The sequence below is a fragment of the Staurois parvus genome, unplaced genomic scaffold, assembly GCF_062004578.1.
Source record: "Staurois parvus isolate SC_StPar_1 unplaced genomic scaffold, SC_StPar_1.0 ptg000436l, whole genome shotgun sequence".
In the NCBI taxonomy this organism is placed as follows: Eukaryota; Metazoa; Chordata; class Amphibia; order Anura; family Ranidae; genus Staurois; species Staurois parvus.
Genome location: NW_028318232.1, coordinates 3276454 through 3297254, shown reverse-complemented (window position 1 = coordinate 3297254; position 20801 = coordinate 3276454). Strand labels below are relative to the sequence as shown.

At 39.2% G+C, this 20801-nt stretch overlaps 1 protein-coding gene across 1 annotated transcript in view; it reads right to left on the bottom strand.

Annotated features, from left to right (window-relative positions):
• GRIN2B (glutamate ionotropic receptor NMDA type subunit 2B) overlaps positions 1-20801 on the bottom strand; it is a 942931-nt gene that overhangs the window by 451977 nt on the left and 470153 nt on the right. The window contains exon 4 of the mRNA XM_089687695.1: positions 3971-4569. Within this exon, the coding sequence (XP_089543821.1) occupies positions 3971-4569 (599 nt within the window). The remainder of the gene's footprint in view (positions 1-3970; positions 4570-20801) is intronic.

Genomic DNA, 20801 nt, shown 5'->3' with positions numbered 1-20801 from the left:
TGGAAGTGAGTTCCACATCCTTACCGCCCTGACAGTAAAAAAAACCCCTACACAGTTTGAGGCTGAACCGCTTCTCCTCCAATTTCATTGAGTGGCCCCGTGTCTTCTTATACTCCCTGAGACAGAATAGTTTATTCCTTATGGTAGAATCACCCTTGAGGTATTAGTAAATCGCTGTCTTATCAAGCATCTCTTCTTCAGGGGAATACGTTTAATGTGTGTAGCCTTTCCTCGTAACTGAGGTCCCCCAGACCTCTTATTAACTTTGTTGCTCTTCTCTGTACTCTCTCCAGTTCTAGCACATCCTTTCTGAGGACTGGTGACCAGAACTGGATGGCATACTCCAGATGCAGTCGAGCCAGAGTGTTGTAAAATGGAAGGATTATTGTTTTATCTCTGGAGTAAATACCCTTTTTTATGCATGTTAAAATTCTGTTACTTTTGCTTGCTACAGCTTGGCATTGCATGTCATTGCTGAGTCTGTCATTTACTATAACCCCCAGATCCTTTTCCATCCTGGATTCCCCCAGAGGTTCTCCCCACAGTATGAAACCTACATTCATATTTTTTTGCCTCCAAGTATATTACTTTACATTTTTCAACATTAAACCTCCTTTTCTATGTATTTGCCCACTCACTAATTTTATTGAGGTCTTCTTGTAAGGTTTCTATATCCTGCTATGATGTTATTGTCCTACTTAGCTTTGTATCATCAGCAAAAACTGAGGTTGAGCTATTTATACCAATCTGTATATCATTTATGAAAAAAATTAAAAAGAATCGGTCCCAGGATGGAGCCCTGGGGTACCCCACTTACCACTCCAGACTGTCTGAATAAATGCTATTAATCACCACCCTTTGGGACATGCCCCTGTAACCAGTTTTCTATCCATTTACAAACCCTCTGGTCCATGCCTACAGACCTCAGTTTGTAAATTAAGCATTTATGGGTAAATGTATTGATTGCTTTAGCAAAATGCAGGTACACCACATCCACTGCCCTTCTTTAACCTAGATGGCCGCTCACTTTCTCATAAAATGTTAACAGGTTGGTTTGGCAAGCACAACTTTTCGTAAATCCATGCCGATGACTATTAATGATGCTGTTTTCATCGGCAAAAACTTGGATATAGTCCCTTATTATCCTCCAGTTGTTTATCATTTTTAGTATCCTTATTATTCCTCCAATAGTTTACATACTATTGATGTTAGACTGACTGGCCTGTAGTTTCCAGGACTGTATCTCTGCCCTTTTTTAAATATTGGTACCGCGATGGCTCTTCGCCAATCAGCTAGTACTATTCCTGTTAGCATGCTGGCCATAAAAATTAGGAATTAGGAATACAAATTAGAAATAATGGCCTGGCAATAATCTGAGTTCTTTGAGGACTCTCAGCTGTAAGCCATCTGGTCCTGGTAAGTTATTTGCGTTAAGCTTTTCAAGTCTATTTTGGGCACCATCTTCTGTAAGCCACAAAGGTGCATTATCTGGTGCGTTACTAATAATGCAATTTTGACTACTATAACCCTACTTTTCCTTAGTAAAAACTGAAGAGAAGAATGTACTTAGTACAGTTGGCTTTTCCTTGTCATTTGTAACCAACTTCCCTTGGTCATCCATTATGGAGCCAATATGTTCTGGCCTTGCTTTTTTACTATTAATATACTTAAAGCAGAGCTCCACCCAAAAGGGGAAGTTCCGCTTTAATGACTGGTCCCCTGCTCCCCATTAAGGATTGGCACTTTTGGGGAGCAGGTACCTGAAATTGACAGGTATCTGCTCCCACTGTGATTACCTAGGCCAGGGGTCTCCAAACTTTTCAAACAAACAAAGGGCCAGTTTTCTGTCCTTCAGACTTTAAGAGGGCCGAGTTGTGGCCAGTGGAGGTAAAAACGTCCTGGGCCCAGCATTAGTGAACATAAACATGGTCTCAGGATTGGTAGTCAGTAGAAGGAAGAGTAGTGCCCCATCGTTGGTATCAGTGGGAGGAATAGTGCCCCATTGTTTGTACCAGTGGGAGGAATAGTGCCTTAACGTTTGTTTCAGTGGGAGGAATAGTGTCCCAATGTTTTGTATCAGTGGGAGGAATAGTGCCCAAGGGCCAGATAAAGGCTAGCAAAGGGCCTCATCCAGCCCTTGGGCAGCAGTTTGGAGACCCCTGGTCTAGGTGATCGGAAGCGGAAGTTGTCCCCCCTTCGTATAGTCTTCTGGGACATGTGACAGGTCCCAGAAGACTATGAGACCATTCAGAAAGTGCAGCACTACTCACGCATGTGCAGTGGGCACCCGGCTCTGAAGATGCATGGGAACACAGGGTGGCCGATGAACCAGGATGTGGGGGATCGAGTGGTTGTTTTTTTTAAGAGTCAGCAGCTACATTTTTTTTAGTTGCTCATTTTTATTTTTTTACAATGTGACTGGAACTCCACTTTAAATAATGGGATTTGTTTTACTCTTCTCTGCTATGTGTTTCTAGTGGTGTATCTTAGCCATCCTGATTGTGTTCTTACATTTTTTATTGCAGTAGTGTCAGAATTCTGTCAAAGATCCCTCTGCCTTATATTTTTTAAAGGCCATTTTTTCCTTTTAATATTACTTTTTATGCTAAAGTTTAGCTACCCTGGTTTAATCTTACCTGTTTTATTTTTGTTGCCTATTGAGATACACTGGCTAATAATTCTATTTATGTGTTCCTAAAGTACTCACATTTTTCCAATGTGTTCAATGTTTCAAGAATTTGGTGCCATTTAATATCTTGGATTTTCAGTTTAGGAAAGTTGGCTCTTTTGAAATTAAGCGTTTTTGTATTATCCACGTGCCTCATTTTCCCATGATTTATGCTGAATGTAATTACCCTGTTATCGCTGGTTCCCAAGCTATCCTTTATCTCAACATCTGCGATCAGATCTGCATTATTTGTAATTACTAGATATAGTAATGCATTCTTTCTAGTCGGGGCATCCACCAGTTGGCACATTTCAATAGGCTGCCTCAATGTAACACATGTTAACATTCACATGTGCTAAGGCACTGCAAACATTTAAATAGGCCCCTGTTGCTGGTCTGTGAATCTGAATCCGAATTACTGGAACCAAACACAGATGGGCAACTAGCATATGAAGAAGAAGGTCACCGATTGCATGCAACAAATATCTTTAAAGAGGGCACATTAAACCTGGAACTGCCCATAAGAGATTATCATATAAAACCTACTCATCTTGTACTCAGATTTGTAAATCTCCCACTACACACATTATTATCATTTGCATATTTACATAAGAACTAATTTGTATTGATAGGAGATTGGTCAATGTATCTATTTATAAAGATAGGTGTTGGATATTTTTGACAGTTAGCCTCTGTGCTTGATGTTATGGGTTTAGCATATTTAAACCTCTGGAAATTTTGACACCTTTGTAGGAGGTATGGTGTGTAGTGCAGTGTGGCAATGTTTTTCTCCACACAAGAAAAAATTATCTATTTAAAGCCTAGTAACAGGGGTTGACACATTACAAACCTCTCAAAAGCTTCTTGCCTTTCACAATTCTAAAGAACTTGGTGTGAGACTGAAGAATTGGCTCTTGTACTTTATCACGGGTTGAGATCAATCAATAACAGTGTACATAGACCAGTCTTTGTATCTATTATAAAATACATTTTAGGGGTTACTGATATATATCTTTGTTTTTGTCTTTTGTTTTTCAAATCTATATATACTAACTCTTATAACCACAAGAGCCACTGATCCTTTTAGTGTTTTTAGTTTCTCCATTACATTTACACATCGACGTTCCTTCACTGTTAACCATAACAACAAGTAGATTTCATGTTTTTGACTTGAGACGTTTTTAATACTTTTTTGCTGCTATGGAATAATCAACACTACATCCATACTACAAACAAAGCAGAACTGTCTTAAAAATGAGCCAACCAACAGAAGCAGTATTGAAATAAAAATCAATATCCTACCTATTTAACACGTGCGCATCATCATGTCTGCTCTCTTGGATATTGTAGCAGCTGCTCTTGGACTGTGGAATGGATTTGTGCTCAGACAGCATTGTAGAAGCTGCACTTGTGATTATAGCTATTCCATCTCTGATTCGAGCAGGTAAGTCATAGTCCCACTCATCGTAGGACACTGAGATGAGCCCTGTAGGAAACTCAGCTGGCACAGTGTCAGTGTCTCCAGCCACCAGACTGGGTACAATCCATGTGTAGCCATAGCCCGTCAATCCCACTGAATGGGCCACTTCAAATATATAAGTGGCCTCTTCTTTTGTGCAGTACAGCAAGATGACAGGACTCTGAAGCTTTTTAAGTTGGTTTTGTATTTTTGAATCATTGTCATCTAAGGACATGTCTAAATGGATAACTTCTTCTAACTCCCAACCGACAAAACTGTTTTCAATGGTGCTCCGCACCTTATTCTCAAAATCTTGGTATCCTGGGAAGTATGTGGTGACGATGGAGAAAATGTACCAGTCATATTCCTCCATAATGTTTAGCATCACAGAAGCCTGTTGCTGGATGGAGGGTCCAAATTGGAAGAACATTGACGATTCCTCCTATAATTAAAAAGAAACCAGAGTTAGGTAAAGAGAGCAGTTAACAGTCTGCATGCTTAACATCATATCACAGTCTGTAATAGGATGAAGAAACTTTAATAAATAGATAATAGCACATTATTAATTTTCTAGGACAATGTACCCTAAAAATAGTTACCTTTCGATATCAATCCCAACTGAGTGTCTGTTACCTTGTGCAAGAACCCCAGTCCAAAGACCTCCAAGTCTTTGAGCCACAAATACAGATCTTTTGTAGAAAAGGATTGTGCAGGAAATGGGGGTGTTATCAGCAAAAAACAGTCATATGTCTGAAATTTATTGTGACTGTTAGCAAGTTCATTACTTTTACTTTGTTTCAGGTTCAGTAAGTTAGTCGCTATGTTTTAGACTAAGTTAAGCAGAATATTAGCCTGTTAAATGGTAACATAATTTTTTTTGTTTTATTTGGTTAAGTATTTGAAAACTGAAGGATACAACATTTTTGCCGAGATGGGTATGTAGACAGGTTACTGAATAGTAGAGCAGCATATATCTTCAATTTCAATATTCATTTAGTATTTAGTTACTTTTGTAATAAGTTTATATGCCTTTTTTTGTGCTTTGGATTATGATGTGTATCATAGTTTGCACGTTTGTTTTTGTATTCTTGGGAGATATACAAGATGTATTTTTGTATTTTCATATATATATATATATATATATATATATATATATATATATATATATATATATATATATATATATATATATATATAAATAAAGAAATTTTACAAAAATGGTAACTCCACTTACAGATGACTCTTTAGTTTTGTGTAGTTGCACAATTGTATACTGGTTTATTATCTTTAGTTGCTCCACTATGAAATATCCCTACCAGAATTCTTAGCTGCCATAGCAAATAACAAAGCAATTAGGTTCATGAGATGAATTCTTCATAATGTAGAAATTGACATCTTTGTTATGGTTGTATGGAAGGAGACAGAGATACACAGGACTGCAGGGAAACCCACCCACTAAAGTCTCAGAAATATACAATAAATGACTCCGGCCACAAAGCCTACCCAATATTGAAATACCATTTAGTAAAGTTCTTCTTCATTTATTTATTTATTTCAGGTACTTATATAGCGCCATCAATTTTACGCAGCGCTTTACACATATACAGTATTTTCTGGCGTATAAAACTACTTTTTATACTTAAAAATATGGGGGTCGTCTTATACGCGGGGTATAAAATGTGAACCTTGAGTTTGTTTGGGTCAAGCTGGCTGGATGTGTGGTAATACTGTACATACAGTATACTGTGCTGAGCCAAGCTGGCTCAAAACAAATGTCCCTATGACAGATTAATCTGTCAGCCCGCTGGATGTGCGGTATATACAGTATACTGCGCTGAGCCAAGCGGTTTCAAAACGTACCTGTACGTCCCTACTGTAATCAGCCCACTGGATGCGTGTATGTATGGTAGCTGTGGCTACATACAGTATACACTGGGCCAATCACGGCGAGCGATGTATTCTACTAATGAATATGAAGCCTGCTCTGATTGGCTGAGTCAGAGAGGTGGGCTGATGATGTCACAACCTCAGCCAATCCGAGCAGGCTTCGTATTTATTAGTAGAATACATCGCTCGCCGTGATTGGCCCAGTGTATACTGTATGTAGCCGCAGGTACCGTACATACAAGCATCCAGTGGGCTGATTACAGTAGGGACGTACCGGTACGTTTTGAAACAGCTTGGCTCAGTATACTGTATATACCACACATCCAGCAGGCTGACAGATTAATCTGTCATGGGGAAATTTGTTTTGAGCCAGCTTGGCTCAGCGCAGTATACTGTATGTACATTACTGCACATCCAGCGGGCTGTATATATACTGTATACTGTATGTAGCCGAAGCTGCCGTATTACCGCACATCCAGAGGTAACCATCTGATTTGGAATTTGATCCATATGATGACTGTCTTACAAATGTATCACATGAGGTCATTCATGAACTTACGATGTCAGAGGATGAACATGAGGATTTTGAAGGATTTTAAGTACCAGTAAGTCATAACCATTTCAATTAAAAAATATGATGTTTTTAAATGGTGTCGCCTCGGAAGGGGGGTAGTCTTATACGGCGAGTATAGCCCAAAACCTATGTTTTAGGTAGAAAATTAGGGGGTCGTCTTATACACCCAGTCACCTTATACGCCGGAAAATACGGTATATTGTACATTCACATCAGTCCCTAACCCTCAAGGGGCGTACAATCTCAGGTCCCTAACTCACATCCATACATACACATACTAGGGCCAATTTAGACAGGATCCAATTAACCTACCAGCATGTCTTTGGAGTGTGGGAGGAAACTGGAGTACCCGGAAAAAACCCACGCAGGCACAGGGAGAACATGCAAACTCCAGGCAGCTGGTGCATTGGCTGGGATTCGAACCAACAACCTTAGTACTGCCAGGCGGAAGTGTGACGGTCGCGGCGTCAAACCCCCAGCCCTTCTCACCAACTCGTGACCGAAGGACTAGCCAATCTAAAACCGCGCCGTCACGTGCATAACAATGCCACGCTCAGCTGCACCCTGCACAAATATTTTCCAGCTAATGGACCACAATCTATGTACCTGCAGCCTGAGAGCGATTGTTACTGGGTCTTGTTAATTACGCAAATAACCCTTCACACTGCCACCACTGCCTTTTTGTACAGAGGAGGAGGAAACTCGCCAATATTAGCAATAACACTATGATGTTTGAATAATCATCTGTATACACACTGTCACCGCAGGCAGATGTATATAGAGGGTTAAAAACACACAGTAGCGCTCTTCAGAGACAGGGATTCTTAGTTTGCATTAAAGAGCTTTAGAAACAGTTCAGCACTTTTCAGATGATAGGATTTATTACTAAAAAGGTCAAAAGGGTGCAATAAAAATATTTACAGACAAAGATGTAGCCAATAAATATATATAAATACCAAGAGCAATACCACAACAGAGAGATAACAGAAAGAAGTTTAGAGAGGTAGAATACTTGCCGTCAGCCTTGGTTTAAGCAGCTTTCAAGTGTCAGAGCAAAAGGGTGCCTTTTCTCCCAAAGTTGGTTCCTGATGTTAAAAAGGGAGAATTCTTTAACTTACTTCTCCAAACCTGACAACCTCTTTTCTAGGAACCCAGCATGGTGTCTCCTTAGAGCAGAGAACCAATCGCCTCATTTGGGGAGGGGTGTTTAGGTGGGGGAACTCAGGTTATGACCAAATCCCTTGCAGTTTATATCATGGTCAATAACGTTCCATAGGGACATGTAGCAGCCTAGCCACTAGTAGATTAATATGCAGAATTATATCCTGAATGTTCCGACATCAAATATGCCATATCTCACTATTTCAGCTAGAACTACATGGCTCTCTGCTCTCCTGTAGACTTCAACTAGGGGTGTAAGATATCAGGCGACTCGCATGAAAAACTGAGCTCTCCGAATATATGCTTTGCTTCATTGTTATTATTTCCTAGCTTAAGATACGAAATTATATGGAAAAGTGGGTTTCAAATGTGATGTTTGTTTTACGGCTATCTCGGAATGCGTTTGAAGTCCAGTGAAGGATTGGTTTATGGCTTTACAATTAGCTTCAGAGCAAGAGTTTGTCAGACACCCTGGTATCAGTTAATTGGATTTACAACCATGAAGGACATCCAACTGTGTCCTGTGCACTTCTGAACCCAGCACACAGGGACCACGTGTCACTCAACAGAGAGGGAGGGGGGAGCTGATTTGGAGTAGAAATTATACAAGATGGAGGGCCTTTGGCAAAATGGAGGTTCGCATCCATATCTGTGTGCACAATTGCTACAGGAAGTGCTAACATTTTAGCCACTGTGCTGCCCCATTAATTTAACTATTTATTACCTGCTGTATGTATTTATTTTTACTGTGACACACAATTTGTGTCCTCTTCCAAACATTTTCATATTATTACAGTGCATAGAGTTGTGCTTGGGTTCTCTATTAGAGTAACAATGGTGCTGGGGAAAATGCATGGTAAAACTGTATTGAGTAGGGTAATTGAAATAGCGCCACAGAAAAAATATATATAGACAAATAAATAAGCTGCAGAACCTAACCTATAACACATATAGGGTGCATGAATAGTGAAAAAAAAAACAGGTTGCGCTAAATAAAAAATACATCCAAATAAATATATATATATATCTATATCTATATATATATCAGTTAAACCACATATAAATAATATAATAAAAAGTCCAGAAACAGAAAGTCCAAAGTGAAGTGATGCTTGATAATTGCAGGAGTGTTCAAAACAAATATCTCCAAAGTGAATCCTCCACCAAAACAGGTTAAAAAACTAACCAGAGCAATATGCTGATCATATTATAAATCAGCATACAGCGCTTGTTGCTCTGGGAGCAATGATCTGCAAATGGTTGAGGCAACACTGGGAGCTTTATATCGAATCTCCAGGGAGCAATACTCTTCAGAACTATATACCATATGGATCCACTTAAAAAAATCCAGCCACCAAATTCTCAGGATAATCAGACCGCCACTCGGCATATAAAGAAGTAAAGACTCATGGTGCAGTACGTACTTAAAAAAACTTCCAATTTAATAAAAATATTGCACTTACAACAAGTGGTGTCTATGCCGACACCGGAATACACAGCATGATCAGTATAAAACACAACGCGAACCCAGCCTGGCCGCGCATGAGCCATACCAATTGACCTGGGAGCGTCCTGACGTCACATCCAAAGGCTCCGCCTTATATGCTAGTGTCGGCATAGACACCACTTGTTGCAAGTGCAATATTTTTATTAAATTGGAAGTTTTTAGTACATACTGCACCATGAGTCTTTACTTCTTTATATCCCAAGTGGCAGTCTGATTATCCTGAGAATTTGGTGGCTGGATCTTTTGAAGTGGATCCATATGGTATATAGTCCTGCAGAGTATTGCTCCCTGGAGATTCGATATAAAGCTCCCAGTGTTGCCTCAACCATTTGCAGATCATTGCTCCCAGAGCAACAAGCGCTGTATGCTGATTTATAATATGATCAGCATATTGCTCTGGTGAGTTTATTTAACCTGTTTTGGTGGTGGATTCACTTTGGTGATATTTGTTTTGAACACTCCTGCAATTATCAAGCATCACTTCACTTTGGACTTTCTGTTTCTGGACTTTTAATTATATTATTTATATGTGGTTTAACTGATATATATATATTTATTTGGATGTATTTTTTATTTAGCGCAACCTGTTTTTTTTTCACTAAAACTGTATTGAACAATATATGTGACACCATATAATCCAGCTCTGTGATTTGTTGAATGTTTTACCTGGTTTATAATTTAGTTATTGATTTCAGTGAAATTATTCCCTCAAGGGAAAAAAATAGTAGTATTCATAATGCTACTATTTAACTTTTGTTCTACCTCTCAAACTATCCAGATCAAATGATAGAGAAATGTTATAATGTGCATGCAAGATTATAATGCCAGTTGCCATCACATATACCCATGCTTATATAAAGTATACTTCATGCTCTGGTACACTGTAAGAATTATATCTCCTCCAATCTAATCCAAGTATTCAAAAAAATTAAAATGTAACCAGTTAAATGCGAATGATCCTTTAAATATTTTGAGGCTCATTTACAGCATCTCACATGCTAAAATGCATGCTGGTGTGCTTTGTATAGGGCATGATATTTCATTCAATGCACCAAAGCACATTGCAGTGCTCTGATGGGGTGAAATAAGCTATGTAAAAATGCATCCATGATGCATTTTATACAGTGCAAACCACTAAACATCTAGGGTGTGAAGAGGGCACATAGAACAGCACAGCTCAATGGACATGGTGTGATCAAGCTCTTTGTGTATTTATCTGCAAATTAATTTAGCAGCAGTTACATATTTATTGATGCCTGTGTTTCTGCGTTTTGCCAATCTACCTATTTAACCTCAATGTATCTTTGTAGTTATACTCTGAATTCATTTTAATGTATCCATAGAATATCTAAGCCCCTTAAAATAATTCTGAAAAAAACTGTAAATGCATTAAATCAAGCCTTTTTCTTGACTATTTCTACCTCAGCAAGATAACTTTACAGAGGTTTAAAGACAATGAAAGTGTTGTGTGCCCCAAGCGTACATTTAAAGAAATTCCCAACACTTTGCCTTTTGTAAAACAAAAAAAATTTGGAGGAAAAAGGTGGAGATGCTGTGCATCAACTAATCAGATCATCAGTTTGCAAAGTGAAAGAACATATCCAATTTATTGCTGCAGGGAACCTTTGTGTAAGTATGGGTATTTTTATTTATAGGACAATGCACAGGGACCTCAAGTATGCCTACTTAATGTAATAACTCGCTGTACAATAAATCTATGCATATTCTTTCATTCGGGAATAAAAACAAAACACGTGACACCTTTAGACATACTTAATAAGGTAGTTTAAATAGTAGTCACTGTGAAAAATGGATAGCAAATAGCCAGAATTAATTTCTTTACTGTTTTGACTACAGTTAACTTGAATTAATTAGTTGCTAAGAGATATTGAGCTTGGCATACACCCACTGCCTTGTTAAATAAGTCTAAACCCATAAAATGCTTTTCTACTTAAAGAAAAAAAGATAAAGATAAATAAATCTTTTATGCATTTGTTCCATACATAATAAAAAAAATGTATAAAAAAAAACAAACAGTGTGTTAACCTAATACTTAAGTTGCAAAGCATACTGGGTTTTCTAAAAAGAAAACCCAGCACTGACTGCTTACGTTTAAATTATCTTGGTTTATTTGAAAATACTGAAGTCTCTACTGTATGTGAACTGACCTCGGCAGCAGGGGATCATATTATTCAGGAGATTGCAGCATAGCAGTAAAAATTAAAAACAAAAATAGTTAAATACCAAAACTACATAGTTTCTCTAAACCTTCAAGGCTAAAAAGTGCAGAGCTTGCTGTAGCTAATCCATAAAATTTGCTAATTGCACTTTGCCTATTGTGTTTGATTCCTGGCAAATGTCTTTTTAGAAGTACTTTTACATTACTTTTAAGATCTTTTCTATCATGGGGCTAGTACATCTTTTGTTTAGTAGTCACTGGCTGTGCAAAGAAAAGCTGTTATCCTTAAGGACAAGAGGTGTGAATTACTTCTCATTTAGATTTATCTGATTACTTAAGGACATTGAGCTTCCATGAAACTTACCATGAAGTCTGTAATATGTCAATAGTGTAGCAAACCCGCAATTCATTAGTCTGACAAGTGATAATTTATGTGTCCGCAAAGCCTCATTTTCTTCACACTTACCCTCTCAAACACAAGCTTGCACCCATCAGGATTTCTTTGCCCCCCTTATTTGTGAAGTGTGAACAGCAGCATTAGCCAGCAAAGTGATTGGCTCAGTGGTTTAATCTTAGTTGTAATGTACAGATATGGTTTCAGATATGTAGTATTAAAGAACATGCACTGCAGAATATACTAAAGCATATTTTCAGTAACTTATCCTTTGTACATTCTACACATTGTTTCCCTCAACTTTTGCAGCCCCATTCCACATATCAGAGAACCCAGCAGTGGCCTTTATAAAAGATAGCTAACCACTCTTCATCTGAAAATAAATTCTATTCCATTTCCTATACATTGCACAGCATCTTATTAGTTGTTCAGTTGAATAGCCCTTGCTTTAATGTTTATACAGGATATAGGTAAAATATCCCTTTAAGAGAAAAGCCCCACATGCTAATATTCTAATATTCTCCCAAGTGATTGTTTTCCAGCTGCTGACATCTGTTATATGTTCTCTGGCTCTGGTCATAGAAGCAACTGCTGCTTGTGTTGTGTCCCAGCTTGTCACAATGAGATCAGGGAAATAAACCATTTCAAAATAGTAGGGGTAATGAGATGAATGGAAAGCCCGAAAGGATAGGTGGGGGTTTGCCTCTGGATTTCTAAGCTCATTTCGTTGGCTGCAAATGGGTTGGATTGTCCTCAATTTGCTTAGTAATTTCACAGCAAAATTGCCAAGTCAGAAAAAAAAGATCACAGCCAATGTCTGGCATTTGTGAATAAAATACATTCTACTCTTAAATCAATTGGTTTCTTCTGTTTCAGTGTGGGTTTCCACTGTCAGAAAATCACTATGATACAATTAAAACAATAATTTAAAACAATAATGCCTGAAAAGTAAATTTGAATAAGACATGATGGGGTTGGTTTACTAAGAATAAGGTGAAGCAATAGATGTTAGACACCAAACTTGACCTAATTGAAACGTTGTGAATGGAAAAGTATCTTCACATAGGCAAATTAATTTTAGTAAATGTCAAATTGGCATAGTTACATTTACATAATAGGCAAGGCTAAATTGCATAGAGGGCGTAGGCGCACAGGATTAGAGAGAGAGAGAGAGAGAGAGAGAGAGAGAGAGAGAGAGAGAGAGAGAGAGAGTGTGAGTGTGTGAGTGTGTGAGTGTGTAATTGGGCAGTTCTGCTATGTTTGTTTGGCTTCTTTTGATGCTAATTCTTTTATTAACTCTCTTCTTTTGTAGTTTTTTTTTTTTTACATATTCTGCAAACAAATGCATTTTTTTAATGAATGTTACAGAGTAATGCATACAATTTTCTAATGTTATATATATATAAAAATTAGTTATATCTGTTATATGACAAATAATTTTTACTATCTAATTCACATTTTCTTATAACATCTACTTCACTATATCTTAATTCTTGAATAATGGTACTACTATATACACTAAATTATGGTCAGCACTGTGGCTTAGTGGTTAGCACTTCTGCCTAGCAGCAGTAGGGTTGCTGGTTCATATCCCAACCATGGCACTAAGTGCATGGAGTTTACATGTGTGGGTTTCCTTCCACACTTCAAAGACATGCTTGTAGTTGTTTTGGCTCCTGTCTACATTGTCTCTAGTATGAATGTGAGTTCAAGACTTTCAATTGTAAGGTCCTTGAAGGCGGGGCCTGATGTGAATGTACAATATATATGTAAAGCGCTGTGCAAATTGACAGTGCTATATAAGTACCTGAACTAATTTTGTGAGGGGGGGCTTGCTTACCGCCCCTCCTTACTGGCCTGCAGGATTGTTTGCTCAGATAAGGGTGTGTTAGTGATTTTGGGGAGAAACCACAATTTTTTTAAAAATTTTGACCATGGGGTTTTCCTTCACATCCATGACAGTTTTATCTCTGTTATATGACAAATCATTTTTAATGTCTGAAAGTGACTGGAGAGAAGCGCCTTAGTACTAAACAATTGTAAAGCTGCTATGCACGAATGAGGTACCAATAACCCCTAGAAGACCTTACTAAACATAAAATAAAGTGCAGCGCTAAACATATATAGATAATGACATGTATTCAATCAGTTCGATCAATAAAAAGTCCTCCTCAATTAGGTGACAGAGATTAGGTGCTCAAGTATGCAGGTGACTTAGGTATTCAGGTGACTTGGTTCAGGTATCCGTGCACGAAAGTGATAAAGCAATGCGCACTCACCAGACCCGCATAAAATATGCGCCTTTGTGTATAAATGATCCAGATGTCATCCGATACTGGGTGGTCCTCCCTCAGCTGTGTATGAGGCTGATGATCCTCTCCACTTAGGGGTCCCCCTGGTGTTGGACGTTAAAGGATCACATGTGAAGGAACAGCAAGGAGCACTCTAATTTGCAGACCTGCTCCTGGATACACCGGAGGGACCCAGACCAGATCCTTTAACGTCCAACACCAGGGGGACCCCTAAGTGGAGAGGATCATCAGCCTCATACACAGCTGAGGGAGGACCACCCAGTATCGGATGACATCTGGATCATTTATACACAAAGGCGCATATTTTATGCGGGTCTGGTGAGTGCGCATTGCTTTATCACTTTCGTGCACGGATACCTGAACCAAGTCACCTGAATACCTAAGTCACCTGCATACTTGAGCACCTAATCTCTGTCACCTAATTGAGGAGGACTTTTTATTGATCGAACTGATTGAATACATGTCATTATCTATATATGTTTAGCGCTGCACTTTATTTTACATTTTTAATGTCTAATTTGATTTTTTTTTTTATCTACTTATAATTATATATCTTAATTCTTGAATCATGGTACTACTATATATTCTAATTAATGGGAAGGGCAACATAGTGGTTTGGTAGTTAGCACTTCTGCTCTGCAGCACTAGGGTCATTGGTTCAAACCCCAACCATGGCACCACGTGCCTAAAGTTTGGATGTTCTCCCTGTGCCTGTTTCTAACCCAAACTCCAAAGTCATGCTGGTAGATTAGTTGGTACTAGTCTGTATGACTCTGAGCTCCTTGAGGGTAGGGATGAGCTCAAAGAGGTGTATAAATGCCTCTTCCCTAAACAAAACCTGCAATGGACATCAGAGTCCTGCATGTTCCCTGAGTATAGACATGATGCAAAAGGTGCTAGGATGCATGCCTCCTCTCTGCTTTGCAGAAGGCTCTTGGAAATGCAGCACCACCTCCTCTTCAGGCAGAAGTGGTTATTGGCGCAAATAAATACACAACATTAAAACTTGTTTGGTGTTCCTACATTTTTGAGTTTGGTAAGTGTCACCTGCCTCCAGCTGCTGTGTGTTTACCTTTGGCCAAGGAACTGACATTTCTTGGTCTCTGGGTACATGCGAACATACTTCTGCAAATGTAACAACACCATTCCAGTCCAGGAGCTGGTCCTGATACCATTTGTGTGATAATACATTTTTATGCACAATCATTGGCTCCAACACATGCAAATAGATTTCCTTTTGTGTGCAATACATTTATTATGAAAATCTTTTTACTTTTACAAATTGATTGGTGTGCCTCAGATTGCAACTGGTGAATTAAAAAAAAATAATGCCCAAGTTGACATGTTAAAGACTATACCTATCCACCAGCTGAATTCAATGAAAGCTGAAATTAGGCTTTGGAGCTATTAAAGTTTTATTTTATTTTTTTTTTTAAGGGGTTTTTGTTTTCTTTAGGTTTTTTTTAACCGCTTCTCAACCACCCTATAACACAAATACTGCTGCAGGGCTGCACAAAATCATGCATATATACTAGGGTTTCCACCTCATCCCTTTAAAACCAAACACATTTATTACATAGGTTCTGAGGAAGATAAGGCACCAAGTGAGAATCTGAGCATTTAATATGTGTTCGGTTTTAACTGCCTCCCGACCGCCATATACAGAATGGACTGGCAGCGGTTTTCTCGTTCTGGGAGGACATCATATGATGTCCTCCCACTCCAACTGCACGTGCATGCCCCCAAGGCACTAAGCGTGGCGATCAGTGGGGCGCTGTGTCCCTGTGACACAGCGGATCACCGATCAGCAGAAAGCCGATGACGTTGGCTCTGTGATGTGATCAGCTGTGTCAAATCACAGTTGATCGCATGTAAATAAGGAAATGCTGGTTATCAGCACTGCTCTCCTCACGAGCTGTCACGCTGACAGCTCGTGAGGAGAGTAGAGCCGGTAATCAGCATTTCTCAGAGGAGACATCAGTGCCCCAATGATCAGTGTAGTCCCATCCGTGGCACCCGTCAGTGCACATCAATGCCACCTGTCAATGCCCATCTGAGCTGCCTTTCAGTGCCACCTACCAGTGCCAGTCAGTGCTGCCTAGCAGTGCCACCTAACAGTTCATGTTAGTGCTGCCTAACAGTGCAAGTCAGTGCCATCGATAAGTGCCAGTCAGTGCTGCCCACCAGTGCCTCCTCATCAGTGCAGCCTCATTAGTGCACATCAGTGAACTAAGAAACAAAAACTTTAAAAATTTTCAGTTTTTGGTTTGTTTAGCAAAAAATAAAAAACCCAGAGCTTTATCTGTCTTAAAAAAAATATAATTTCATATGAGTACAGTGTTGCATGACCGCACAATTGTCATACAAAATGCATCAGCGTGGAAATTGGCCTGGGCAGGAAGGAGGTGAAAGTGTTCGGTAGACAAGTGGTTAAAGACATGAGTGCCAACCCTAATACATACAATATATATATATATATATATATATATATATATATACACATACACACACACACACACACACACATATATACACACACACACATATATACACACACACACACATATATACACACACACACACACACACACACACACACACACACACATACATACACGTGATTTTGCAGTTCCAGATAAGAGGTGTGTGCCATTGGCGGCTACGGCTATCAATCACCGGGTCCCAGCCAGAGATTCCCCACCGGCACCCGGCGATCGCCAAAGAACACTGACAGGGGAGAGGTCTGTATGTATACAAAATACAGATGTCTCCCCTGTCAGCTCCAGCATGCAGAGCAATACAAAGCAGCATGCTTACACAGTAAATCACAAACAGCACACATAGTAAGACAGCACACAGCAGGGGCGGACTGACCATTTGGAAACTCGGGCACTGCCCGAGGGCCCAGGGTCAGTAGGGGGCCCCATGAGATGCCCCTGGTATCTTTTTCATATGCTTTTATGAAAGCGTTTATGATAGGCGTTTGGGCAAAGACACAGGGGCCTCATGATCCCCTATTGCCCGGGGGCCCCATGAGTTATCAGTCCGCCCCTGGCACATTTAACCCTTTGATCCCCCAGATGTTAACCCCTTCCTGCCCAGTGTCATTAGTACAGTGCCAGTGCTTTTTATTAGCATTGATCACTGTATTAGTGTCACTGGGGATGTCAGTTGCAGTTAGTCAGTCCCCCCACCCCCAGTGTCAGAAAGCCCATTGCAATCCCACTATAAGTCACTAATTGCCTTACAAGTATACAAAAAAGACAGTATATATAATGTCATTTGTAGATGCAATAACTTTCACATAAACCAATTCATTTACACGTATTGGGATTTTTTTTTAAGCAAAGACCTGTAGAAAAATACATTTTGGCCTAAATTTATGACTTTTTTTACTGTATATGTTTTATAGTAAAAAGTCAAAAATGTTGTTTTGTTTTTTTAAATTGTTGTTTTTTTGTTTATAGTGCCAAAAATTTAAAACCGCAGAGGTGATCAAATACCACCGAAAGAAAGCTCTATTTGTAGGAAAAGGATGTACATCTCATTTGGCTGCCGCGTTGGATGGCCATGCAATTGTTAAAGTAACAGTGTCGTATCGCAAAAAATGGCCGTGTCAGGAAGGGGGGTAAATCCTCTAGAGGACAAATGATAAAAGGTTTAGTGTTGTAGACTATTTGTATGGATGTTAATACATTCCAATTGAGGAAAAAAAGTTATTGATCTAAGAAATAGGTCAATATTCTACATTTTGACAGCAGCAACACAATTAGGTACATTCAGTTACTTGTGTGTTTTTTTACACATCAGCAGTATTAATGGTACTATATTTTGTACAACACTTTACAAGAGGGTTAGAAGGGCACTGCTCATAAGAGCTTACATTCTAAAAGGGATCACAACTTAACTTTCACAGTGTACAGCTAGGAACAAAATAAGGCCAATATTAACTAGGCAACACATTGCACAACAACAATTACAACAGATCTCAGCATTCCACCCACATTAATTTGTTGCAAGATTCTCAAAAACAAAACAGGGCTTAAAAAAGAGAAACAAAACAAAACAAAAAACACATAGCTCCAGCACCCCCCCCCCCAGTTCCCACACTTCTACATTTCTGATGATGGTAAGCAGGAAGCTGTATTTCTGTCTACACTACATGATGAAGCAAACTATAGCAAAGTTAGGAGTTGTAGTAGTAGAACAAATGACATTTGTTAGTAACAAGGGTTAGCAGATGCTCACAAACCATGAACACATGGTCAGACTGGAAAAATACACACAAAATTGAAGCCATGCCCACAAAAGCTCACTTTTGAGAGACAAATGCACAACAATTACAGCAAACTCACAAAACAACCTTCAAATATGGAGTGTTGGTCATTACACACAATATTCTTTCTCCCTCCCCTCCTGAAACCAATAAGCCACCAAGGACTGACTGCAAATAATCTGGCCTCTTCTTAAGCCAAGCAAACTCCACTACTGCAGTCCTTTATATAACATAGGTAGTATTGTTAGCACACCAAACAACTTCATATGCCCAATGAAAGACAAGCCCATACAATCTGTCTCTTCATAAATGCCTCAAGTGATTGCACCTGATTAGCAGGCAAATACTCCTCCCAAATGTGTTAGCCCTGCCTTGGCTATGTGCATCAGTTCACAGACTGAAGGCCAAAGATCTAAGTACATTAGCATGCACAAAAAGAAAGCAACAGTTATCTATGTACCTGTGCAGTATACAATATAAAATGTGAAATGTCCAAGTCCCTGGGCATGCTCAGTGCTAAAAAAAAAAAAATGCAAGTGGTAAGTCCTTGGACATAGGCAGGGTACAGAGCAGGAAATCTCACATTTGTGATGGCTGCTTCCCCCAAATTGCTGACAAGCACATTCGTCATCAGCAGCCAAAACACATGTCCAGTATTTCCCATCTATTCAAATGGCTCTAGTTCACCCCAATGCAGCGTGTTCTTGTGCAGTCCACCAAATTAGATCACGATCAATGTGTTCTGCATGGACCTACACTAGGACATGGCCAAGCACCTCCTAAGCGCACTGCCATGCATTGTTGCCTGCAGATTCTGTGGGTTGTTAGGAGATGACACCTGCTGGCATTATAATAACCAGTGATTCCCCAATGACAGCAGATTGAAAATATCCAAGATGGACTAAAAGAGCATGGACCCTTCAGCCTGTTGTGGATTTGAAGAGGAGCCCCATGGTAAAAAAAAAAAAGTGTGGCTTCCCCCAAAATCACAAAGATACCCTTATCTGAGCTTACAATCCTGTAGGCCAGGAAAGGTGGGGGTGGAGTGGATTGCAAACTGTGAATCCCTGCTGAAGTGCCCTGGAGTTCCTGAGTGCCACTGAAAACCTGTTGCTGTGATCTGCCATATGGTTCCAAGGCTGGTGATGGATGATAACTGACAACATGCTGTTATAAGACCACCTATAATTTGGGGCCTTATCGTTTGATAATTGGTGTTGGTGTGGATTTCACAAGGCTGCTATTGACATTCACGAGTGAAAACATATGGCAAGATTTGCAATAATGGTGAAACTCTCCTACACATAACTATTTATTTTATTTGTACATTTACATATAGGTGGTGGACTGCCATCTGATCTATGTTTATTGATTTATGAATTGATATTTTTTCTTTATTGGTGTGTCACTGTGGAATAGTGGTGTCACCCTCTTCATTTTTCATCAGTTTATGTATATTTATGATATTGAGGCACATATCACAGTTTTTGGAATAATATCATGAGTCTTTGTATTGGGATACATACAGTATAACCAACACAACATCGCATTTTGTTTTGCTTCAGCACTGGTTTTGTGTGTGGTTCATGAAGAAAGCTGAAGGAGTTTGGATTCACACAGTAAAAAAATACATTTTTGTGCAGTTTTTCTACCATTTAGTTAATATATCTCAAAAGTCCTTGGACATGAGCAATGCACATGGAAGTACATACTGTACATTAGTGTATATACTGCAGAGAATATATGCTCAAAAAAAAAAAAAAAAAGAATACAACACAACACTAGCATTATTTAACCACTTGGCTCCGGCCGCATGCAAATGTGTAGCCTCCCGGCATCTGGGCCTTGTGGCCGAGCGGCCGCACATTTGCTTGCAATTAAGAAAAACATATTTGCTGAGAGCTCGTGCCCTGAGAGCTCCCAGCACACATGTCTGGCACTCACGGAAAGGTCCCAATCTCCTCTTGCGATCGGGACCTCTCTCGATCATGTGACCGCCGTGACAACGAATCACGGCGGTCACATGACCCTAAAACCCCGGCTTCTGAAACCCTTAAAGGGCCAGGAGGTGCCGGCACCAAGGGGTTAAAAACCAAGAAAAAAAAGAGTATTGTATAAGAAGCAAAAAAAAAGAAAGCTAAATAAAATTACAAAGGAAATGAAAAAGTTCTTAGAATATCTATGTTGGTGTTTTTGTGCATAGTTCTATAGTTACAAGTATTGATGTATACCATTAGATACATAAATATAAATGTTATCCTTTTAATAATCACACTTTCACAAAAACAGGTTCACTCTTTTCAACAACATTTTCCAGGCTTGACAACAAAGGCATTTACTTTAGCACTTCCCAAAAACACAACAGAGTGAAAGCACTCTTTAGT